This window comes from Convolutriloba macropyga, chromosome 4 (genome assembly GCF_964194025.1).
Source record: "Convolutriloba macropyga chromosome 4, txConMacr16.3, whole genome shotgun sequence".
NCBI lineage: Eukaryota > Metazoa > Xenacoelomorpha > Acoela > Convolutidae > Convolutriloba > Convolutriloba macropyga.
The window spans coordinates 37,963,154-37,990,099 of NC_134471.1; the positions used below are offsets into that span (position 1 = coordinate 37,963,154).

The 26,946-nt window shown below is 34.5% G+C and overlaps 1 protein-coding gene across 1 annotated transcript in view; it reads right to left on the reverse strand.

Moving 5' to 3' along the window:
* LOC142338067 (uncharacterized) overlaps positions 1-26,946 on the reverse strand; it is a 92,629-nt gene that overhangs the window by 12,187 nt on the left and 53,496 nt on the right. Inside the window, exon 9 of the mRNA XM_075387700.1 lies at positions 10,588-10,721. Within this exon, the coding sequence (XP_075243815.1) occupies positions 10,588-10,721 (134 nt within the window). The remainder of the gene's footprint in view (positions 1-10,587; positions 10,722-26,946) is intronic.

Genomic DNA, 26,946 nt, shown 5'->3' on the forward strand with positions numbered 1-26,946 from the left:
AAAGAAGAGCACCTAAATAAAAGCCGTTGAAAATCTGACGACGGATATTAAGAAAACATAACCGACTAAGTCAGTCCAATTGCTTTCAAATAAATGGCGAGCGGTTGCGAGGCAGTCCAACGGAGATGGGGGAGATAGTGGGAGTGCGGTCTCTGGCTACACGCCCATTCAGCCAAATGCTACTTCCCAACAACTTAGGAGGAATCATGAAAAATTTATTCTCTCAATGACAAAAACTAGGTCAAAAATGCAGCATAAATCAAGTATTTGCCTCAGATCGAGAAATTCTTTGCAACTTGCTATTACTCGCTCAGATAATTGAGACAAACACATTTGGTTGAAAAAGTTGATAAAACCTGCTTTGAAAAAGCTGCCCATGATCAAAAACGCCGCTCGCTTAGAGCAAAAATTTTGTACACCTACTCCTTTTGCTCTCCCTCTCTCAGAATAATGCATGAAAGATCGAAGCCACAAAACTGTGTAAAAACATCTAACAAGAAAAACAGCAGGACAAGTACTGACCGCAAGTTTCAAAAATTTTCATTGATTGAACAAAAAAACTAGACCTAGCTTGGACAATGAATTGATTGGAGAAAACAAGAAAATCAACAAAAATCGGAGCATAAAGCCGGCAGGTTGCCGGAAAATATCTGCTGTTGACGCGCTAGACACACATCGGAATTGAAATAAAAAGGAAGAAACAGAAAGTGAGAGGAAGTTTTTGGAAATTGTTCTAATTCATTGTGCAGTTTCAGTTAGATTCTGAACCCTTACTCAATTCAACTTCTAAAATGAAGGCCATTTGGCATAATACTAATATCAGCTAGCAATCGCTCTAACGAACTTGGAAAACATAATTCAAAAAGACTTAATGACCGAGCTTTATCGGTTTATCCCGTATCTTTTGATTTTGCTCTTTTGACTTTGACCGTGTTCAATATACTGCGCAATTCAAAGCTGGAAGAAACTTAAAATCCCTTCAGTTGAAACAGCGAATGAAGTAAGTCAGAAATCAAACGTGAAAGTCGTGACTTATGTAAAACGAAAAACGTGATCAAAAGGTAAAGCGAATTTAAAAAAAGAGAGCGCCTAAATAATAGCCATCTGATAGGCTGACGGCAGCTATTAAAAATTATTGTTGAAACTCTTGAAGCTTTTAATCTGAAGGACAAAATTGATCCAACCCATGCTTAAACTCGAAATTTGAAAAATGGGACAAAATATTCAAAATCATTTCCTGTTTTTGAGTTAAGGATAAAACATTTTCAGGATACAATATTCAAAATCATTTCCCGTTTTTGAGTTCCGTCTCTTAACCCACCTACACGACCCAAATTTGATTGGCCAATAAAGATTGTTTTACTCCCAAATTAGAAAAAAACTTTAAAAAAAACAATTACAAATTATATCAATGTTGCTAAAATTTGTTGGTTATAAGAGAACCATTTCGTTGTCTCCAGAGACCATACAGTATAATAATTTTGAGCTCAAATACTTGGACTGTCTCATGAAGATCGATAAAACTAGAACACTAACAATATTCAGAAAGTTTGATAAACTTTAAAAAAAACTGCAAAATTCGAGATATTGAAATCTCGAAAACCACTTAATTACCTTTAGAAGCTGTGCCGTAACCTATTATAAAAACCCAGGGGAGGTTTCATGGCCCCTGAGCAAAAAAACTCATATATTGACAAACATTTTGAAAAAAAACTTGCAAAAGATTGCAAAAATTAGTATAACTTAGCGTGTTTATCTTTGCAGTAACAAAGTTAAAGCTCAAAAAATGGTTTAAAAAAGTAATTATATGTTGCCAAAGAACTTTGATCAATTTTAAAAAAAACGTTAACTGTAGTAAAAAAACTCAAAGAGGACAAATGCGTGAAATATTGCACCATTTTGGGCACAAGAACCCAAAAAATGACCAATTAACATCGAAATTTCCTTTCAACTTCAGCCTGCTCATCACTTGACAGACTACTAAAACTACACGAGAGGTTCTAATGAAACTCAATGACAACGGGGCCTTACCTGTTTATCCCATACTGAGAGGTCAAAGTCATGAAAATTAAGTGAAAACAACTTGAAAAAATATAGCAGGACAAGTACTGATCTCCCATTCGAATAATTTTTATAGACCAAACAAAAAACTAGACATAAATGGGCCAATGAAGAGACTGATAAAACAATTTAGAAGAAAATTCCGATCAAAACAGAAACAATCAAAGTCAAAAACCGCAAGTTAGCGAAAAACCACTAGAGAATTTTTGTTCAAACACCGTTTTCTCACTCAAATTTGAAATTAGAGCAAAAAAACAACGCCGCAAAATCACTCGCTTCTTCGTTCAATTCCTGTTTCAGTATGACCAGAATCATTACACCAATTTGAGTTCAAAATAGTGAAAACGTGAACATAAATTTAAACAGATAATACACTTGAATTTCTTTCAATTCTAAAAAAAGCACCTAAATAATAGCCGTTGAAAATTTGACGGCGAACATTAAGATAACAGAACCGAATGATGTCGGGCGAAACAACTGGCGATAGACGCAAGGGGGTGCACCAGGGGGAGACATTAGGAGGAGGGTCTTTGGCTACACGCCCTTTCAGCCAACCAGGACTAACATGATTGGTACAAACTTTGTTTGCGAGTAATTAAAATTTTTTTCAGCAAAAATCGTTACCAAATACTAATTCCCAACAACTTAAGAGGAATCATGAAAAATTTCTGCTCGCTCCATGAAAAAAACTAGGCCAAAATTGCAGCTATAAGTCAAGTATTTGATTCAGATCGAGAAATGCTTCGCAACTTACTATTACTCGCTCAGATAATAGAGACAAACACATTTGATTGAAAAAGTTGAAAACTTGCTTTGAAAAGCTGACCATGATCAAAAACGCCGCTCGCTTTGAGCACAATTTTTTCACACCTACTGTTTTTACTCTCCCTCTCAGGATGATGCAAGAAAGATCGAAGTCAAAAAATTGTATAAATATATCTAACAAGAAAAACAGCAAGACAAGTGCTGACTGCAATTTTAAAGAAATTTCATTAACCAAACAAAAAACTAGACTTATATTGGCCAATGAAGAGACTGATAAAACAATTTAAGAGAAAATTCCAATCAATACAGACAATCAAAGTCAAAAACCGCAAGTGAGCGAAAAACCACTAGAGAATTTTTGTTCAAACACCGTTTTCTCAATCAAATTTGAAATTAGAGCAAAAAAAAAACAACGCCACAAAATCACTCGCTTCTTCGTTCAATTCCTCTTTCAGTGTGACCCGAATCACTACACCAATTAGAGTTCAAAATAATGAAAACGTGAACATAACTTTAAACAATCAATACAATATAATTTCAATTCTAAAAAAGAGCACCTAAATAATAGCCGTTGAAAATTTGACGGCGAATATTAAGATAACATAACCGAATAATGTCGGGTGAATTGCTTTCAAACAACTGGCGATAGTCGCAAGGGGGTGCACCAGGGCGAGACATTAGGAGGAGGGTCTTTGGCTACACGCCCTTTCGGCCAACCAGGACTAACATAATTGGTACAAACTTTGTTTGAGAGTAATTAAAATTTTTTTCAGCAAAATTCGTTACCAAATACTAATTCCCAACAACATAAGAGGAATCATGAAAAACTTCTGCTAGCTCAATGAAAAACTAGGTCAAATTTGCAGCTATAAGTCAAGTATTTGCTTCAGATCGAGAAATGCTTCGCAACTTACTATTACTCGCTCAGATAATTGAGACAAACACATTTGATTGAAAAAGTTGAAAAAAACTTGCTTTGAAAAAGCTGACCATTATCAAAAATGCTGCTCGCTTAGGGCACAAATTTTTCACACCTACTGTTTTTGCTCTCCCTCTCAGAATGCTGCATGAAAGATCGAAGTCATAAAATTGTGTAAATATATCTAACAAGAAAAACAGCCAGACAAGCGCTGACTACAATTTTAAAGAAATTTCATTAACCAAACAAAAAACTAGACTTATATTGGCCAATGAAGAGACTGAAAAAACAATTTAGAAGAAAACTCCGATCAATACAGACAATCAAAGTCAAAAACCGCAAGTGAGCGAAAAACCACCAGAGAATTTTTGTTCAAACACCGTTTTCTCACTCAAATTTGAAATTAGAGCAAAAAAAAAACAACGCCACAAAATCACTCGCTTCTTCGTTCAATTCCTCTTTCAGTGTGACCCGAATCACTACACCAATTAGAGTTCAAAATAATGAAAACGTGAACATAACTTTAAACAATCAATACAATATAATTTCAATTCTAAAAAAGAGCACCTAAATAATAGCCGTTGAAAATTTGACGGCGAATATTAAGATAACATAACCGAATAATGTCGGGTGAATTGCTTTCAAACAACTGGCGATAGTCGCAAGGGGGTGCACCAGGGCGAGACATTAGGAGGAGGGTCTTTGGCTACACGCCCTTTCGGCCAACCAGGACTAACATAATTGGTACAAACTTTGTTTGAGAGTAATTAAAATTTTTTTCAGCAAAATTCGTTACCAAATACTAATTCCCAACAACATAAGAGGAATCATGAAAAACTTCTGCTAGCTCAATGAAAAACTAGGTCAAATTTGCAGCTATAAGTCAAGTATTTGCTTCAGATCGAGAAATGCTTCGCAACTTACTATTACTCGCTCAGATAATTGAGACAAACACATTTGATTGAAAAAGTTGAAAAAAACTTGCTTTGAAAAAGCTGACCATTATCAAAAATGCTGCTCGCTTAGGGCACAAATTTTTCACACCTACTGTTTTTGCTCTCCCTCTCAGAATGCTGCATGAAAGATCGAAGTCATAAAATTGTGTAAATATATCTAACAAGAAAAACAGCCAGACAAGCGCTGACTACAATTTTAAAGAAATTTCATTAACCAAACAAAAAACTAGACTTATATTGGCCAATGAAGAGACTGAAAAAACAATTTAGAAGAAAACTCCGATCAATACAGACAATCAAAGTCAAAAACCGCAAGTGAGCGAAAAACCACCAGAGAATTTTTGTTCAAACACCGTTTTCTCACTCAAATTTGAAATTAGAGCAAAAAAACAACGCCGCAAAATCACTCGCTTCTTCGTTCAATTCCTGTTTCAGTATGACCACAATCATTACACCAATTTGAGTTCAAAATAGTGAAAACGTGAACATAAATTTAAACAGATAATACACTTGAATTTCTTTCAATTCTAAAAAAAAGAGCACCTAAATAATAGCCGTTGAAAATTTGACGGCGAACATTAAGATAACAGAACCGAATGATGTAGGGCGAAACAACTGGCGATAGCCGCAAGGGGGTGCACCAGGGGGAGACATTAGGAGGAGGGTCTTTGGCTACACGCCCTTTCGGCAAACCAGGACTAACATGATTGGTACAAACTTTGTTTGAGAGTAATTAAATTTTTTTCAGCAAAATTCGTTACCAAATACTAATTCCCAACAACATAAGAGGAATCATGAAAAACTTCTGCTAGCTCAATGAAAAAAACTAGGTCAAAAATGCAGCTATAAGTCAAGTATTTGTTACAGATCGAGAAACGCTTTGCAACTTACTATTACTCGCTCAGATAATTGAGACAAACACATTTGATTGAAAAAGTTGAAAAAAACTTGCTTTCAAAAAGCTGACCATTATCAACAATGCTGCTCGCTTAGGGCACAAATTTTTCACACCTACTGTTTTTGCTCTCCCTCTCAGAATGCTGCATGAAAGATCGAAGTCATAAAATTGTGTAAATATATCTAACAAGAAAAACAGCCAGACAAGCGCTGACTACAATTTTAAAGAAATTTCATTAACCAAACAAAAAACTAGACTTATATTGGCCAATGAAGAGACTGATAAAACAATTTAGAAGAAAACTCCGATCAATACAGACAATCAAAGTCAAAAACCGCAAGTGAGCGAAAAACCATCAGAGAATTTTTGTTCAAACACCGTTTTCTCACTCAAATTTGAAATTAGAGCAAAAAAACAACGCCGCAAAATCACTCGCTTCTTCGTTCAATTCCTGTTTCAGTATGACCACAATCATTACACCAATTTGAGTTCAAAATAGTGAAAACGTGAACATAAATTTAAACAGATAATACACTTGAATTTCTTTCAATTCTAAAAAAAAGCACCTAAATAATAGCCGTTGAAAATTTGACGGCGAACATTAAGATAACAGAACCCAATGATGTAGGGCGAAACAACTGGCGATAGCCGCAAGGGGGTGCACCAGGGGGAGACATTAGGAGGAGGGTCTTTGGCTACACGCCCTTTCGGCAAACCAGGACTAACATGATTGGTACAAACTTTGTTTGAGAGTAATTAAATTTTTTTCAGCAAAATTCGTTACCAAATACTAATTCCCAACAACATAAGAGGAATCATGAAAAACTTCTGCTAGCTCAATGAAAAAAACTAGGTCAAAAATGCAGCTATAAGTCAAGTATTTGTTACAGATCCTGAAACGCTTCGCAACTTACTATTACTCGCTCAGATAATTGAGACAAACACATTTGATTGAAAAAGTTGAAAAAAACTTGCTTTCAAAAAGCTGACCATTATCAAAAACGCCGCTCGCTTAGGGCACAAATTTTTCACACCTACTGTTTTTGCTCTCCCTCTCAGAATGCTGCATGAAAGATCGAAGTCATAAAATTGTGTAAATATATCTAACAAGAAAAACAGCCAGACAAGCGCTGACTACAATTTTAAAGAAATTTCATTAACCAAACAAAAAACTAGACTTATATTGGCCAATGAAGAGACTGATAAAACAATTTAGAAGAAAACTCCAATCAATACAGACAATCAAAGTCAAAAACCGCAAGTGAGCGAAAAACCACCAGAGAATTTTTGTTCAAACACCGTTTTCTCACTCAAATTTGAAATTAGAGCAAAAAAACAACGCCGCAAAATCACTCGCTTCTTCGTTCAATTCCTGTTTCAGTATGACCAGAATCATTACACCAATTTGAGTTCAAAATAGTGAAAACGTGAACAAAAATTTAAACAGATAATACACTTGAATTTCTTTCAATTCTAAAAAAAAGAGCACCTAAATAATAGCCGTTGAAAATTTGACGGCGAACATTAGGATAACAGAACCGAATGATGTCGGGCGAAACAACTGGCGATAGCCGCAAGGGGGTGCACCAGGGGGAGACATTAGGAGGAGGGTCTTTGGCTACACGCCCTTTCGGCCAACCAGGACTAACATGATTGGTACAAACTTTGTTTGCGAGTAATAAAAAATTTTTTCAGCAAAAATTGTTACCAAATACTAATTCCCAACAACTTAAGAGGAATCATGAAAAATGTCTGCTCGCTCAATGAAAAAACTAGGCCAAAATTGCAGCTATAAGTCAAGTATTTGATTCAGATCGAGAAATGCTTCGCAACTTACTATTACTCGCTCAGATAATTGAGAAAAACACATTTGATTGAATAAGTTGAAAAAAACTTGCTTTGAAAAAGCTGACCATGATCAAAAACGCCGCTCGCTTAGGGCACAAATTTTTCAAACCTACTGTTTTTGCTCTCCCTCTCAGAATGCTGCATGAAAGATCGAAGTCATAAAATTGTGTAAATATATCTAACAAGAAAAACAGCCAGACAAGCGCTGACTACAATTTTAAAGAAATTTCATTAACCAAACAAAAAACTAGACTTATATTGGCCAATGAAGAGACTGATAAAACAATTTAGAAGAAAACTCCGATCAATACAGAAACAATCAAAGTCAAAAACCGCAAGTGAGCGAAAAACCACTAGAGAATTTTTGTTCAAACACAACTTTCTCACTCAAATTTGAAATTAGAGCAAAAAAACAACGCCGCAAAATCACTCGCTTCTTCGTTCAATTCCTGTTTCAGTGTGACCAGAATCATTAGACCAATTTGAGTTCAAAATAGTGAAAACGTGAACATAACTTTAAACAGCCAATACAATTTATTTTTTTTCAATTCTAAAAAAAGAGCACCTAAATAATAGCCGTTGAAAATTTGACGGCGAATATTAAGATAACATAACCTAATAATGTCGGGCGAAACAACTGGCGATAGCCGCAAGGGGGTGCACCAAGGGGAGACATTAGGAGGAGGGTCTTTGGCTACACGCCCTTTCGGCCAACCAGGACTAACATGATTGGTACAAACTTTGTTTGAGAGTAATTAAAAACTTTTTCAGCAAAACTCGTTACCAAATACTAATTCCCAACAGCATAAGAGGAATCATGAAAAACTTCTGCTAGCTCAATGAAAAACTAGGTCAAATTTGCAGCTATAAGTCAAGTATTTGCTTCAGATCGAGAAATGCTTCGCAACTTACTATTACTCGCTCAGATAATTGAGACAAACACATTTGATTGAAAAAGTTGAGAAAAACTTGCTTTGAAAAAGCTGACCATGATCAAAAACGCCGCTCGCTTAGCGAAAAAATTTTTCACACCTACTCTTTTTGCTCTCCCTCTCTCAGAATAATGCATGAAAGATCGAAGCCACAAAACTGTGTAAAAACATCTAACAAGAAAAACAGCAGAACAAGTACTGACCGCCAATTTCAAAAATTTTCAGTGAAAAAAACTAGACCTAGATTGGACGATGAATTGATTGGAAAAATCAAGAAAATCTGAACGCAAATTGGAAAAAATAGACGGCAGATTGCCGAAAAACATCCCCCGTTGACGCCCTAGACGCACATCGGAATTGAAATAACAAAGAAATGGACAGAAATTTGAAAAATGTTCTAACTCATTGTGCAGTTTTAGTTAGATTCTATACCTATACTAAATTCAGCTTCTAAACTGAAAGGTATTACGCTTAATATTAAAATCGGCTAACAATCGCTCTAATGAACTTCAATAACCTAATGCACTATGACTCAGAGGCCGTGCATTATAGGTTTATCCCGTTTCTATAGATTTAGATATTGCCCTTTTGACATCGGCCCTATTCATTACATAACGTAATTCAATGCGTGAAAGAATTTGAAGTCCATTCAATTGAAACAGTGAGTGAGGTAATTCAGAATTCAAGCGTGAAAATCGTGACTTATGTAAAACGAAAAACGTGAAAAAATGCGATTTTTCTTCAAAAAAAAGGGAAACCGCCAAAATAATAGTCGTTGAGAGGCTGACGGCGGTTTTAAAAACTAGAAGGTTATAACTTAAAAAATTTATCGATTTATCGTTTTTTTTTTCAATTTTGCTCGTTTGACCTCGGCCGTATTCACTATATTGCTTCAATTTGTTTGAAAGAACTGTAAATTAAGCTTAAATTATGAGAAGAGTAAGTCAGAAGAAGATGTCGTGACTTCTATAAACAAAAAACCTGATCGTAAAGTAAAGAGAATTTGAAATAAAAAGTAAGTAGCGCAACTAAATAATAGCCAATGACAGGCTGACGACAGATATTAAAAAACACAAATCAACTAACTCTATAATATAGCCATCAGATTGCCAGAAATTAGCCGCAATAGCTTTGTAGATCGGCAGTCCGATAAAGATAAACAACAGACCAAGGAAATTTCATCTTTTCATTAAATGCTGAGATGTTATGATTTGATTAAAATTCTTTATAACTTATTGCTGGTTCTATTAGCTGCTCCAAATGTTAGCATATACAGTGACAAACACTCACATAGCCTTATCTCCATGAATTAAAGTAACAAGAAGTCAATTTCAGAGTGAGGAAGTTATTTTTGAAAGTCAATTGCGACCAAAAACTCAATCACGCGAATGAACAAAGCTCGGCCCACTAAAATTTGAAAAGACAAAATGACGAAACATAACCAAGTAACGTCGGTTGAATTAAACGAGCGCCAGCATTGGGTGGAGTGTGGGAGCGGAGTGGCGAGGGGGAGTCAAGCGAAGGGGGTAGGGTTGGGAAGGCTGGATGATAGGGGGGTCCAAACCACCGGGTGGAGGAACGTATTGGGGGGATGAGTAGGGGTGGAGGGGAGGGGGTGTAAGTGGACAGTGGGATGACTGAAGGGGTCAAAGTTTTAAGATTAAAACCGTCCTTAACACCATGAAAATGTTTTGGTGAATTACATTCTTTGTGACTGATAAGGCATAATGAGCACTTAATAGCCGGCCGTTACTTGTTTATCCTGTTTTTGGGGACGAAAAGTCAAACTGGTCAGACGAAAAATCGGTCAATCAGAAAAACAGACCACAGGACTAATATAATTGCTACAAACTCAAAACTATAAAATTAAAAACTACAAACAAAAAATAGCTCGAGATTTCAACCTAAAGTCTGGTATTTTCCTTAAATAGCCAAAACTCCAAATGCATAATTACTTATTTTACGTGAGAAAAACTCTTTTACTGCTAAAACTACAATTCAAGCTTAAACCTGCTTTGAAAAAGCCTCAATTGGCAAATTTTCTCGCTTAGGGAAAAATTTTTCACACCTACTTTTCCCACTCCAAAACAGGCCAGGACTAATACAATTGCTACAAACTTCGTTTGAGAGCAATTAAAAAACATACATAGCGCATACCAAGGTACTTCTCACTCACAGATCAAATTCGCGTCATCTGAACAAACAAACCTCATTGCAAGCGGCCGTGATCGGCATAGCCTGTGAGAGCTGGTCTGAGAGGTTCAACCCAATCTTCAGGTCGGTCTGTTGCTGGATAAGTCTCTTTTCGGTCCCCTCGTAGTTCTCATTCCCTCCAACAATCACTGAAACGTCGAGTACCAATGTCCAACAAGACATACAGGCGGACAAAAGCAAGAAACAAATATAGAAACACAATTTATACCATATTATGTCGGGCAATTGGTCTCATAACTAGCAGGCCCATCAGACCAATCAAAAACACTTCCAATATAATCGTCGCAAATATATAACCAAAAATATAAAATTGCTTCAGAGGCATTCAAAATAACAAAAACGCACAAAAACCGAATTTCCAGACAGAAAGACAAAATTAAACATACCCAAATACAGAATTTTTATTGAATCCAAAATGTTTCGTTGAATTGATCTTAAGTTCTTCAATTTAACTTTTCTCTTTGAACTGAACTGTGTACTATTTTTAAGACGCATATGCTACATTGCATTGGGAAGCAGCTATAACCTTGAGCAATGCTCATCTCAAAACGCGCATTTGCCAGCTGCAAATCTTTTTTAGCAACGTCTGTTGTATCTTGCAAAATTTCAGAACATACGGGGATACTCGGAGTACTTTTTTTTAGCCAGTTTACTTAATTTAACCAAAGCGAAGTCGTTTGACTAAAAAAGTTTTGGCAGCAAAAGTAATCAGGTGGCTGCCTCGTTCACTTAAGTTGTGATGCTAGAAATTAGTGCTAACATAAGCATCAGGTTTGATACAGAAAAAGAAAAGAAAGATAAAAATTTATATACTTTCATTCTGAGTGTTCTTATTCAGTGTACAGTTTCTGTTAGATTCTGAAACTATACTTAAATCAACTCCCAAACTTCAAGCTATTCAACTTATTAATAATGTAAGCTAGCAACCTCTCTAATGAACTTTGATAACCTAATACACTACGACTTAATGACCGGGTTTAATCGGCCTATCCTTTTTGTTTTTCGGTTTCTTTTGATTTTCGCCTTTGATATTGGCCGTATTAAAATTGACCGAGCTCATAGCTGCAAAAAAGAATTTGTTGGAAAACATAACCGAATAACGAAGGGCGAATTCCTCAAACTACTGTCGAACGGTTGGGCAACGTCAGTAACTAGCAAGGGTTTAGGGAAGCTAGCTTCAGTTTACAGCCTAATTAAAGGAGCGAGAGGTGAACGCCGCGGCGACGGGGCACGTGAGATGAAGAAGTACTTCAGAAAATTTGACTTTTTCAGCTTTGATGTTTGAACAAATGTAAAACAAACAAGAGCTTCAGAATTGAAGCAACTGAATTCAACAACAGCAACCTGGTTCTCAAATAGAAAAACAAACAAACCAATAGCAAGGCATCAACAAAACAAACACTACAAAAACGGAAAAACATTTCATTTCTATTAGAAAAGGAGTGTTAAAATTATTATTTCAAACAATCCCATTTAACAGATCAGTCTCCATTAGAAAAAAAATATACAACATACCAAGGCCTCAACTACAGCAAAAACACTGCAAAAACGAAAAATTATTTCAATTCTATTAGAAAAATAGCATTATCGAAACTGTTATTCCTAACAACGTTAACTTCAAAAGAAGTTTATCACCAAGGAACTTCAGACAGCAAACACCAACTTTGTAGAGAACGGCTGCAGACAGAAACGGAAAACACGACCGAAAATTAGCAATAAATCACTAATAAAGAAAAGCCTATAATTTATGACTAACTAACAGCACAACAAAAAACATACCCGGCAGATTGCCGGAAAATAGCCGCCGTTGATTCCAATAAGCATGACTGGGATTGAAAGAATAGAAGATATTGAAAAAAAAAGATTTTTGTACAAAAACATTTTTTAAGTCCTATTTATTTTGATGGCATTTCGTAGTTGAAGATAACGTACTTCTGTTTCTTAGAGAGAGAGGCTACAGGGGCTACTATCAACACCAATAAGCATTAGAGGTGGTAACTAAGACTTATAGGAACGACGTTCAAATAGCGGGCATCTAAAATTGGGCTTTATGGGTTTATCCCGTTTCTATTTCTGACTTCAATTTTTTATACTGACTCTGTTCATTTTGAATTGCTTTGCTGAGCAACTGATGTTCAAATTCACTTTTAGCAGAATGAGAGAAGAGAGAAACTAGCCTAGAGAAGTCAAAAAGATTTCACGCAAAATGTTGAAAAAGCGGCAAAATGAGGTAAAGCGAAAAATTTTTTTATTCGACGAAGTAAAAAAAAAAATAGGAGCGCTATAATAGCCGGCTGAGAAGATGAGGCGGCTATTAAACAAATACAAATCGATCACAATCGAAAAAAATCACTGTAATTTTTGAATAGAAGTCGTACCAAAGTCGTTGACACCTCTAGCTTTTAAAATAGAAAACTAGATAAAGAAAGAAAGCCATAGAGATTCATCATTAATGTTTGAATGAGATCCATCATCAATGGCTAAAAGACAAAAACAAAAAAATGAACAACTCGATTAAAATATAATATTTTCTGAAAGCAGGCAAAATCCACGGAGTTACAATATTTTGATAAAAAACATGGAAAATTGATATAAACGGGACTTATAGGACAGCCATTTAGAGGTTTCCATAACAACACTGACAGAACAAAACATAGCCGGCAAATTGCCGGAAAATAGCCCCGGTTGACGAGCTGGATGCACATCGGGAACAAAAGAGAAAACGAAAGAAATAAAAATTGACCTAATTTTAAGTTTCAGAGAGATCGTAAAACTATACTTAATCCAGCTTCTAAACTGAAAGCTGTTAAGCGTAATACTAAAGTCAGCTATCAGTCACTCTAAAGAGGTTTTGCTAACCTAATGCTCTATGACTTAATGACCAGCCAGGCTTTATCGTTTCATCTTGCTTCTTTTGATTTCGCTTTTTTGACATTGAACGTATTCACTACATTGCGTCAATCCATACGTCAAAAAAAAATTAAAATCCATTCACTTGAAACAGTGAATGAGGTAACTCAGAAGTCAGGCGCTAAAATAATGACTTATATAACACGAGAAAGAAGATTAAAAAGTAAACCGAAATAAAAAAATGAGAACGCCTAAATATTAGCCCTTGAAAGGCTGACGACAGCTGTTGAAAAAACTAAGAAAAAGATGAAAACTTAAAAACCGCTAATTTTCTGGCAAAAACAGTTGATGTCGATGTCATTAATACCCTTTAATTTCAACTTAAATTAGTAAATCAAGTCAAAAACACGACTAATTAGAACCACTGAGAGTTATCTTTGATGAGACTAAAAAGCAACCAAGAAAAACAAAAAACGGGTAAAATTGAAAAATCACTCAAAAAAAACAAAGAGTTAGAATGTTTAAAAACCTATTGCCTTTCAATAGTATGTGTACGGAAAACTATAAGAAAACGAAAAATAGACCTTGAAAGGCCGACGGCAGCAGTTGAAAAAAAAACAAACGAGAAAACTTAAAAACCGCTAATAATCTTCCAAAAACAGTTGGGTTCGATTTCATTAAAACCTTTCAATTTCAGGCTAAATCAATAAATGAAGTTAAATACGACTAATTAGAACCAGTGAGAATTATCTTGAGACTAAACAAAAGCAAAAATAAAGGCCAAAATTGCTAACAAAATCACTCATTTCATAAAAACGAAGAGCTAGAATGTTAAAAACAACGCATTGCCTTTCAAAAGTATGCGTACAGAAAACTATAAGAAAACGACGAATAGAAGTCAAATTGAAGGACGTAAAAATTTTGCTCTCAAAAACCGAAAATTTGCATAAACACCGTTTTCTCACTTCATTTTGAAAACGACGTTGAAAAAATACCTGCCTTTTGATCACTCAATTTTTGCACATCTTATTACTCCAGAGTGACTAAAATCACTCATCAGATTTGACTTCTCATACACAACAAGAAGTCAAAATAGTGAGAACAGATCACTAAAAACTTAGCAGCAAGACTTCCGGAAACAACTCGGATTAGCAAACGGAATACGCCAACTAAAAAAAATAGCCGCACAACTGACTATGTTAATCCATTTTAAACAATAACAGGCAAAATAACTATTGAAAAGTAACTGGCAACAAAATTGATGTAGAATCTCATTTTGAAAATTTCGGTAAAAAAATACGGCTTCAAAAACAACTACCTGCAAAATTTTTTCGACAGATAGTTCTCATTCAATAAAAGACTGACGATTGACAGAAAAAGCGAGAAAAAAGTTCAAATAGAAAAAACCAAGGAAAAGTAAAAGAAAGAAAGGATAATTTAGAAAAACTATTTTCGACAAAACATTTAAACAAAATTATCCACGAAATGCTAAAAAGCTATTTATCATCAGTTGTTTGGCATAAAATTTTTAAACTAAAGATGTCACGCGTAGTACTGAAGTCAGCTATCAATCACTCTAATGTGGTTTGTTAACCTAATGCTATATAACTTAATGACCACCCAGACTTTATCGTTTCCTCTCGCTTCTTTTGATTTTGCTCTTTTGACATTGAACGTATTCACTACATTTCATCAATCAATGCGTCAAAGAAATTAAAATTCGTTTAGTTGAAACAGTGAGTGAGGTAAGTCAGAAGTCAGGCGCTGAAACAATGACGTATATAACACGAAAAAGGTGAATGAAAAGTAAAGCGAATTAAAAAGAGAACGCCTAAACATTAGCCCTGTAAAGGCTGACGACAGTTGTTGAAAAAACTACAAAAGATGAAAACTTAGAAACCGCTCAAATTCTTGCAAAAACAGTTGATGTCGATGTCATTAATAACCTTTAATTTCAACTTAAATTCGTATATCAAGTTAAACAAGACTAAGAAGAACCACTGAGAGTTATCTTCGATGTGACTAAGCAAAAGCGACCAAGAAAAACAAAAAACGGACAAAAATTGGAAAATCACTCATAAAAACAAAGCGTTAGAATGTTTAAAAACCTATTGCTTTTCAATAGTACGCGTACGGAAAACTATAAGAAAACGAAAAATAGGCCTTGAAAGGCCGACGGCAGCTGTTGAAAAAAACAACAGACAAAAAATCTTAAAAACCGCTAATATTCTTCCAAAAACAGTTGATGTCGATGTCATTAATACCCTTTAATTTCAACTTAAAATCGTATATCAAGTTAAACACGACTAATTAGTACCAGTGAGAATTATCTTTGATGAGACTAAACAAAAGCAAACAAAAAACCGGCAAAAATTGCAAACAAAATGACTTATTTCATAAAGACAAAGCGTTAAAATGTTTTTAAAAAAGCATTGCCTTTAAACGTATGCGTACAGAAAACTAAAACAAAACGACGAAAAGAAGTCAAATTGCAGCACGTAAAAACTTAGCTATGAAAAACCGAAAATCTGCTAAAACACCGTTCTCTCACTTCACTTTGAAAAGGACGTTGAATAACGTCCTGCCCTTTGATCACTCAATTTTCGCATATCTTACTTCTTCAGAGTGACTAAAATAACTCATCAAATTTGACTTCTCATTGAAAACAAGTCAAAATTGTGTGAACAGATCACAAAAAACATAGCCGGAAGACTTCCGGAAACAACTCGGATTTGCAAATTGACAACTCTAACTAACAAAATGAGCCTCACATCTGACTATGTTAATCAATTTTAAACAGTAACAGGCAAAATAACTACTGAAAAGTACCTGACAGGAAAAAGGATGTAGAATCTGATTTTTAAAAATTCAATAAAAATTACGGCTTCAAAAGAACACTACCTGCAAAAAACTTTCCATAGTTAGTTCTCATTCAAAAAACGACTGACAATTGACAGAGAAAGCGAGAAAGTAGTTCAGATAGAGAAAAACAAGGAAGAGGAAAACAAAGGAAGGATAATGTAGAAACATTTTCGACAAAACATTTGACCAAAATTATCCACCAAATGCTAAAAAGCTATTTCCCATCAGTTTTTTGACATACAATTTTAGAAGTAAAGCGGTTAAGCTTAGTACTGAAGTCAGCTATCAATCACTCTAAGGAGAATTGCTAACCTAATGCTCTATTACTTAGTGACCAGGCATTATCGTTTCATCTCGCTTCTTTTGATTTAGCTCTTCTGACATAGAATGTATTCACTACATTGCGTCAATGCATGCGTCAAAGAAATCAAAATCCATTCAGTTGAAACAGTGAGTGAGGTACGTCAGAAGTCAAGCGTGAGAATCATGACTTATGTAAAACGAAAAATGTGATTGAAAAATGAAAAGCAAAAAAAAGGGAGAATGCCTAAATAATAGCCCTTGAAAGGCAACTGTTGAAAAAACTAAAAGGAAAAGACTTAAAAACCGCTAATATTCTTCCAAAACAGTTGATGTCGATGTCATTAATACCCTTTAATTTCAACTTAAATTAGTAGATCAAGTTAAACACGGTTAATTGGAACCACTGAGAGTTATCTTCGATGAGACTAAACAAGCAAACAAAACAAAAAACCGGCAAAAATTGAGGAAAAACACTCGTAAAAACAAAGCGTTAGAATGTTTAAAAACCCATTGCCTATCAATAGTATGCGTACAGCAAACTATAAGAAAACGACGAACAGAAGTCAAATTGCCGCACGTAAAAACTTAGCTCTCAAAAACCGAAAATTTGCTTTCAGACCGTTCTGTCACTTCATTTTTGAAAAGGAGGTTGAAAAAATTCCTGCCCTTTGATCAATCAATTTTCGCACATCCTACTACTCCAGAGTGACTAAAATCGCTCATCAAATTTGACTCCTCATTGACAACCAGAAGTTAGAATAGTGTGAACAGATCCCAAAACATAGCCGTAAGACTTCCGGAAACAACTCGGATTAGCAAATTAACTAACCTAACTAACAAAATAAGCCTAACTAACAAAAAAGTAAAGCGAATTAAAAAAAAAGGAGAACGCTTAAATATTAGCCCTTGAAAGGCTGACGACAAATGTTGAAAAAACAGAAGATGAAAACTTAAAAACCGCTCATTCTTGCAAAAACAGTTGATGTCGATGTCATTAATACCCTTTAATTTCAACTTAAATTAGTAAATCAAGTTAAACACGACTAATTGGAACCACTGAGAGTTATCTTTGATGAGACTAAACAAGCAAACACCACAAAAACGGGCAAAAATTAAAAAAGCACTCATAAAAACAAAGCGTTAGAATGTTTAAAAACCCATTGCGTTTCAATAATATGCGTACAGAAAACTATAAGAAAACGACGAACAGAAGTCAAATTGCCGCACGTAAAAACTTAGCTCTCAAAAACCGAACATTTGCTTTCAGACCGTTCTGTCACTTCATTTTTGAAAAGGAGGTTGAAAAAATTCCTGCCCTTTGATCAATCAATTTTCACACATCCTACTACTCCAGAGCAACTAAAATCACTCATCAAATTTGACTTCTCATTGACAACAAGAAGTTAAGTGAGAACAAAGCATAAAAAAATAGCCGTAAGACTTCCGGAAACAACTCGGATTAGCAAATTAACTAACCTAACTAACAAAATAAGCCTAACTAACAAAAAAGTAAAGCGAATTAAAAAAAGTAGATCGCTTAAAAATTAGCCCTTGAAAGGCTGACGACAAATGTTGAAAAAACAGAAGATGAAAACCTAAAAACCGCTCATTCTTGCAAAAACAGTTGATGTCGATGTCAATAATACCCTTTAATTAACATAAATTAGTAAATCAAGTTAAACAAGACTAGTTAGAACCCGTGAGAATTATCTTTGATGAGACTAAACAGAAGCAAACAACAAAGGGCAAAAATTGCAATCAAAATGACATTGCATAAATACAAAGCGTTAAAATGTTAAAAAAGCATTGCCTTTAAAAGTATGCGTACAGAAAACTAAAACATAACAACGAAAAGAAGTCAAATTGCAGCACGTAAAAACTTAGCTATGAAAAACCGAAAATCTGCTAAAACACCGTTCTCTCACTTCACTTTGAAAAGGACGTTGAATAACGTCCTGCCCTTTGATCACTCAATTTTCGCATATCTTACTTCTTCAGAGTGACTAAAATAACTCATCAAATTTGACTTCATTGAAAACAAGTCAAAATTGTGTGAACAGATCACAAAAAACATAGCCGGAAGACTTCCGGAAACAACTCGGATTTGCAAATTGACAACCGTAACTAACAAAATGAGCCTCACATCTGACTATGTTAATCAATTTTAAACAATAACAGGCAAAATAACTACTGAAAAGTACCTGACAGGAAAAAGGATGTAGAATCTGATTTTTAAAATTCAATAAAAATTACGGCTTCAAAAGGACACTACCTGCAAAAATCTTTCCACAGTTAGTTCTCATTCAAAAAACGACTGACAATTGACAGAGAAAGCGAGAAAGTAGTTCAGATAGAGAAAAACAAGGAAAAGGAAAACAAAGGAAGGATAATGTAGAAACATTTTCGACAAAACATTTGACCAAAATTGTCCACCAAATGCTAAAAAGCTATTTCCCATCAGTTTTTTGACATACAATTTTGGAAGTAAAGCTGTTAAGCATAGTACTGAAGTCAGCTATCAATCACTCTAATGAGATTTGCTAACCTAATGCTCTATTACTTAGTGACCAGGCATTATCGTTTCATCTCGCTTCTTTTGATTTTGCTCTTAATGTATTCACTACATTGCGTCAATGCATGCGTCAAAGAAATCAAAATCCATTCAGTTGAAACAGTGAGTGAGGTACGTCAGAAGTCAAGCGTGAGAATCATGACTTATGTAAAACGAAAAATGTGATTAAAAAATGAAAAGCGAAAAAAAAGGGAGAATGTCTAAATAATAGCCCTTGAAAGGCAACTGTTGAAAAAACTAAAAGGAAAAGACCTAAAAACCGCTAATAGTCTTCCAAAACAGTTGATGTCGATGTCATTAATACCCTTTAATTTCAACTTAAATTAGTAGATCAAGTTAAACACGATTAATTAGAACCACTGAGAGTTATCTTCGATGAGACTAAACAAGCAAACAAAACAAAAAACCGGCAAAAATTGAGGAAAAACACTCGTAAAAACAAAGCGTTAGAATGTTTAAAAACCCATTGCCTATCAATAGTATGCGTACAGCAAACTATAAGAAAACGACGAACAGAAGTCAAATTGCCGCACGTAAAAACGTAGCTCTCAAAAACCGAAAAATTGCTTTCAGACCGTTCTGTCACTTCATTTTTGAAAAGGAGGTTGAAAAAATTCCTGCCCTTTGATCAATCAATTTTCGCACATCCTACTACAGAGTGACTAAAATCGCTCATCAAATTTGACTCCTCATTGACAACAAGAAGTTAGAATAGTGTGAACAGATCCCAAAACATAGCCGTAAGACTTCCGGAAACAACTCGGATTAGCAAATTAACTAACCTAACTAACAAAATAAGCCTAACTAACAAAAAAGTAAAGCGAATTAAAAAAAAAGGAGAATGCTTAAATATTAGCCCTTGAAAGGCTGACGACAAATGTTGAAAAAACAGAAGATGAAAACTTAAAAACCGCTCATTCTTGCAAAAAAACAGTTGATGTCGATGTCATTAATACCCTTTAATTTCAACTTAAATTAGTAAATCAAGTTAAACACGACTAATTGGAACCACTGAGAGTTATCTTTGATGAGACTAAACAAGCAAACACCACAAAAAACGGGCAAAAATTAAAAAAGCACTCATAAAAACAAAGCGTTAGAATGTTTAAAAACCCATTGCGTTTCAATAATATGCGTACAGAAAACTATAAGAAAACGACGAACAGAAGTCAAATTGCCGCACGTAAAAACTTAGTTCTCAAAAACCGAACATTTGCTTTCAGACCGTTCTGTCACTTCATTTTTGAAAAAGAGGTTGAAAAAATTCCTGCCCTTTGATCAATCAATTTTCACACATCCTACTACTCCAGAGCAACTAAAATCACTCATCAAATTTGACTTCCCATTGACAACAAGAAGTTAAGTGAGAACAAAGCATAAAAAAATAGCCGTAAGACTTCCGGAAACAACTCGGATTAGCAAATTAACTAACCTAACTAACAAAATAAGCCTAACTAACAAAAAAGTAAAGCGAATTAAAAAAAGTAGATCGCTCAAATATTAGCCCTTGAAAGGCTGACGCCAAATCTTGAAAAAGCAGAAGATGAAAACTTAAAAACCGCTCATTCTTGCAAAAACAGTTGATGTCGATGTCATTAATACCCTTTAATTTCAAACTTAAATTAGTAAATCAAGTTAAACACGACTAATTGGAACCACTGAGAGTTATCTTTGATGAGACTAAACAAGCAAACACCACAAAAAACGGGCAAAAATTAAAAAAGAACTCATAAAAACAAAGCGTTAGAATGTTTAAAAACCCATTGCGTTTCAATAATATGCGTACAGAAAACTATAAGAAAACGACGAACAGAAGTCAAATTGCCGCACGTAAAAACTTAGCTCTCAAAAACCGAACATTTGCTTTCAGACCGTTCTGTCACTTCATTTTTGAAAAAGAGGTTGAAAAAATTCCTGCCCTTTGATCAATCAATTTTCACACATCCTACTACTCCAGAGCAACTAAAATCACTCATCAAATTTGACTTCCCATTGACAACAAGAAGTTAAGTGAGAACAAAGCATAAAAAATAGCCGTAAGACTTCCGGAAACAACTCGGATTAGCAAATTAACTAACCTAACTAACAAAATAAGCCTAACTAACAAAAAAGTAAAGCGAATTGAAAAAAGTAGATCGCTCAAATATTAGCCCTTGAAAGGCTGACGCCAAATGTTGAAAAAACAGAAGATGAAAACCTAAAAACCGCTCATTCTTGCAAAAACAGTTGATGTCGATGTCATTAATACCCTTTAATTTCAACATAAATTAGTAAATCAAGTTAAACACGACTAGTTAGAACCCGTGAGAATTATCTTTGATGAGACTAAACAGAAGCAAACAACAAAGGGCAAAAATTGCAATCAAAATGACATTGCATAAATACAAAGCGTTAAAATGTTAAAAAGGATTGCCTTTAAAAGTATGCGTACAGAAAACTAAAATAAAACAACGAAAAGAAGTCAAATTGCAGCACGTAAAAACTTAGCTATGAAAAACCGAAAATCTGCTAAAACACCGTTCTCTCACTTCACTTTGAAAAGGACGTTGAATAACGTCCTGCCCTTTGATCACTCAATTTTCGCATATCTTACTTCTTCAGATTGACTAAAATAACTCATCAAATTTGACTTCTCATTGAAAACAAGTCAAAATTGTGTGAACAGATCACAAAAAACATTGCCGGAAGACTTCCGGAAACAACTCGGATTTGCAAATTGACAACCCTAACTAACAAAATGAGCCTCACATCTGACTATGTTAATCAATTTTAAACAATAACAGGCAAAATAACTACTGAAAAGTACCTGACAGGAAAAAGGATGTAGAATCTGATTTTTAAAAATTCAATAAAAATTACGGCTTCAAAAGAACACTACCTGCAAAAATCTTTCCACAGTTAGTTCTCATTCAAAAAACGACTGACAATTGACAGAGAAAGCGAAAAAGTAGTTCAGATAGAGAAAAACAAGGAAAAGGAAAACAAAGGAAGGATAATGTAGAAACATTTTCGACAAAACATTTGACCAAAATTATCCACCAAATGCTAAAAAGCTATTTCCCATCAGTTTTTTGACATACAATTTTAGAAGTAAAGCTGTTAAGCATAGTACTGAAGTCAGCTATCAATCACTCTAATGAGATTTGCTAACCTAATGCTCTATTACTTAGTGACCAGGCATTATCGTTTCATCTCGCTTCTTTTGATTTTGCTCTTCTGACATAGAATGTATTCACTACATTGCGTCAATGCATGCGTCAAAGAAATCAAATCCATTCACATGAAACAGTGAGTGAGGTACGTCAGAAGTCAAGCGTGAGAATCATGACTTATATAAAACGAAAAATGTGATTAAAAAATGAAAAGCGAAAAAAAAGGGAGAATGCCTAAATAATAGCCCTTGAAAGGCAACTGTTGAAAAAACTAAAAGGAAAAGACTTAAAAACCGCTAATATTCTTCCAAAACAGTTGATGTCGATGTCATTAATACCCTTTAATTTCAACTTAAATTAGTAGATCAAGTTAAACACGATTAATTAGAACCACTGAGAGTTATCTTCGATGAGACTAAACAAGCAAACAAAACAAAAAACCGGCAAAAACTGAGGAAAAACACTCGTAAAAACAAAGCGTTAGAATGTTTAAAAACCCATTGCCTATCAATAGTATGCGTACAGCAAACTATAAGAAAACGACGAACAGAAGTCAAATTGCCGCACGTAAAAACTTAGCTCTCAAAAACCGAAAATTTGCTTTCAGACCGTTCTGTCACTTCATTTTTGAAAAGGAGGTTGAAAAAATTCCTGCCCTTTGATCAATCAATTTTCGCACATCCTACTACTCCAGAGTGACTAAAATCGCTCATCAAATTTGACTCCTCATTGACAACAAGAAGTTAGAATAGCGTGAACAGATCCCAAAACAGAGCCGTAAGACTTCCGGAAACAACTCGGATTAGCAAATTAACTAACCTAACTAACAAAATAAGCCTAACTAACAAAAAAGTAAAGCGAATTAAAAAAAAGGAGAACGCTTAAATATTAGCCCTTGAAAGGCTGACGACAAATGTTGAAAAAACAGAAGATGAAAACTTAAAAACCGCCCATTCTTGCAAAAACAGTTGATGTCGATGTCATTAATACCCTTTAATTTCAACTTAAATTAGTAAATCAAGTAAAACACGACTAATTGGAACCACTGAGAGTTATCTTCGATGAGACTAAACAAGCAAACACAACAAAAAACGGGCAAAAATTGAAAAAAAGCACTCATAAAAACAAAGCGTTAGAATGTTTTAAAAACCCATTGCGTTTCAATAATATGCGTACAGAAAACTATAAGAAAACGACGAACAGAAGTCAAATTGCCGCACGTAAAAACTTAGCCCTCAAAAACCGAACATTTGCTTTCAGACCGTTCTGTCACTTCATTTTTGAAAAGGAGGTTGAAAAAATTCCTGCCCTTTGATCAATCAATTTTCACACATCCTATTACTCCAGAGCAACTAAAATCACTCATCAAATTTGACTTCTCATTGACAACAAGAAGTTAAGTGAGAACAAAGCATAAAAAAATAGCCGTAAGACTTCCGGAAACAACTCGGATTAGCAAATTAACTAACCTAACTAACAAAATAAGCCTAACTAACAAAAAAGTGAAGCGAATTAAAAAAAAGTAGATCGCTTAAATATTAGCCCTTGAAAGGCTGACGACAAATGTTGAAAAAACAGAAGATGAAAACCTAAAAACCGCTCATTCTTGCAAAAACAGTTGATGTCGATGTCATTAATACCCTTTAATTTCAACTTAAATTAGTAAATCAAGTTAAACACGACTAGTTAGAACCCGTGAGAATTATCTTTGATGAGACTAAACAGAAGCAAACAACAAAGGGCAAAAATTGCAATCAAAATGACATTGCATAAATACAAAGCGTTAAAATGTTAAAAAAGCATTGCCTTTAAAAGTATGCGTACAGAAAACTAAAACAAAACAACGAAAAGAAGTCAAATTGCAGCACGTAAAAACTTAGCTATGAAAAACCGAAAATCTGCTAAAACACCGTTCTCTCACTTCACTTTGAAAAGGACGTTGAATAACGTCCTGCCCTTTGATCACTCAATTTTCGCATATCTTACTTCTTCAGATTGACTAAAATAACTCATCAAATTTGACTTCTCATTGAAAACAAGTCAAAATTGTGTGAACAGATCACAAAAAACATTGCCGGAAGACTTCCGGAAACAACTCGGATTTGCAAATTGACAACCCTAACTAACAAAATGAGCCTCAAATCTGACTATGTTAATCAATTTTAAACAATAACAGGCAAAATAACTACTGAAAAGTACCTGACAGGAAAAAGGATGTAGAATCTGATTTTTAAAAATTCAATAAAAATTACGGCTTCAAAAGAACACTACCTGCAAAAATCTTTCCACAGTTAGTTCTCATTCAAAAAACGACTGACAATTGACAGAGAAAGCGAGAAAGTAGTTCAGATAGAGAAAAACAAGGAAAAGGAAAACAAAGGAAGGATAATGTAGAAACATTTTCGACAAAACATTTGACCAAAATTATCCACCAAATGCTAAAAAGCTATTTCCCATCAGTTTTTTGACATACAATTTTAGAAGTAAAGCTGTTAAGCATAGTACTGAAGTCAGCTATCAATCACTCTAATGAGATTTGCTAACCTAATGCTCTATTACTTAGTGACCAGGCATTATCGTTTCATCTCGCTTCTTTTGATTTTGCTCTTCTGACATAGAATGTATTCACTACATTGCGTCAATGCATGCGTCAAAGAAATCAAAATCCATTCAGTTGAAACAGTGAGTGAGGTACGTCAGAAGTCAAGCGTGAGAATCATGACTTATATAAAACAAAAAATGTGATTAAAAAATGAAAAGCGAAAAAAAAGGGAGAATGCCTAAATAATAGCCCTTGAAAGGCAACTGTTGAAAAAACTAAAAGGAAAAGACTTAAAAACCGCTAATATTCTTCCAAAACAGTTGATGTCGATCATTAATACCCTTTAATTTCAACTTAAATTAGTAGATCAAGTTAAACACGATTAATTAGAACCACTGAGAGTTATCTTCGATGAGACTAAACAAGCAAACAAGAAAAACAAAAAACGGACAGAAACTGAAAAAAAACTCATAAAAACAAAGCGTTAGAATGTATAAAAACTCATTGCCTTTCAATAATATGCGTACAGAAAACTATAAGAAAACGACGAACAGAAGTCAAATTGCCGCACGTAAAAACTTAGCTCTCAAAAGCCGAACATTTGCTTTCAGACCGTTCTGTCACTTCATTTTTGAAAAGGAGGTTGAAAAAATTCCTGCCCTTTGATCAATCAATTTCCGCACATCCTACTACTCCAGAGTGACTAAAATCACTCATCAAATTTGACTTCTCATTGACAACAAGAAGTCAGAATAGTATGAACAGATCACAAAGAAACATACCCGTAAGACTTCCGGAAACAACTCGGATTAGCAAATTAAATAACCTAACTAACAAAATAGGCCTCAAAAATGACTATGCTAATCAACAAAAACAGGCAAAATAACTTTAGAAAAGTAACAGACAACAAAATTGATGTAGAATCTGATTAAAAATTTCAATAAATTGCGGCTTCAAAACAACTACCTACAAAAATCGTTCCACAGTTCTCATTCAATAAAATACTGGCTATTGACAGAAAAAGCGAGAAATTAGTTCAAGTAGAGAAAACTAGGGAAAACGAAAAGAAAGAAAGGATAATGTAGAAAAATATTTTCGACAAACATTTGAATAAAATTATTCACGAAATGGTAAAAAGCTATTTCCCATCAGTTGTTTGGCATAAAATTTTTCAACTTAAGCTGTTAAGCGTAGTACTGAATTCAGCTATCAATCACTCGAATGAGCTTTGCTAACCCAATGTTCTATGACTTAATGACTACCCAGACTTAATCGTTTCATTTCGCTTCTTTTGATTTTGCTCTTTTGCCATTGAAAAAATTCACTACATTGCGTCAATCCATGCGACTAAGAAATTAAAACCCATTCACTTGAAACAGTGATTGAGGTAACTCAGAAGTCAGGCTCTAAAATAATGACTTATATAACACGAGAAAGGTGATTAAAAAGTAAAGCGAATTAAAAAAGGGAGAACGCCTAAATATTAGCCCTTGAAAGGCTGACGACAGCTGTTGAAAAAACTACAAAAGATGAAAACTAAAAAACCGCTAATATTCTGCCAAAAACAGTTTATGTCGATGTCATTATTACCATTTATTTTCAACTTAAATTAGTAAATCAAGTTAAACACGATTAATTAGAACCACTGAGAGTTATCTTCGATGTGATACTCATTGCCTTTCAATAATATGCGTACAGAAAACTATAAGAAATCGACGAACAGAAGTCAAATTGCCGCACGTAAAAACTTAGCTCTCAAAAACCGAACATTTGCTTTCAGACCGTTCGGTCACTTCATTTTTGAAAAGGAGGTTGAAAAACTTCCTCCCCTTGGATCAATCAATTTTCACACATCCTACTACTCCAGAGCAACTAAAATCACTCATCAAATTTGACTTCACATTGACAACAAGAAGTTAAGTGAGAACAAAGCAGAAAAAAATAGCCGTAAGACTTCCGGAAACAACTCGCATTAGCAAATTAACTAACCTAACTAACAAAATAGGCCTCATAAATGACTATGCTAATCAACAAAAACAGGCAAAATAACTTTTAGAAAAGTAACTGACAAC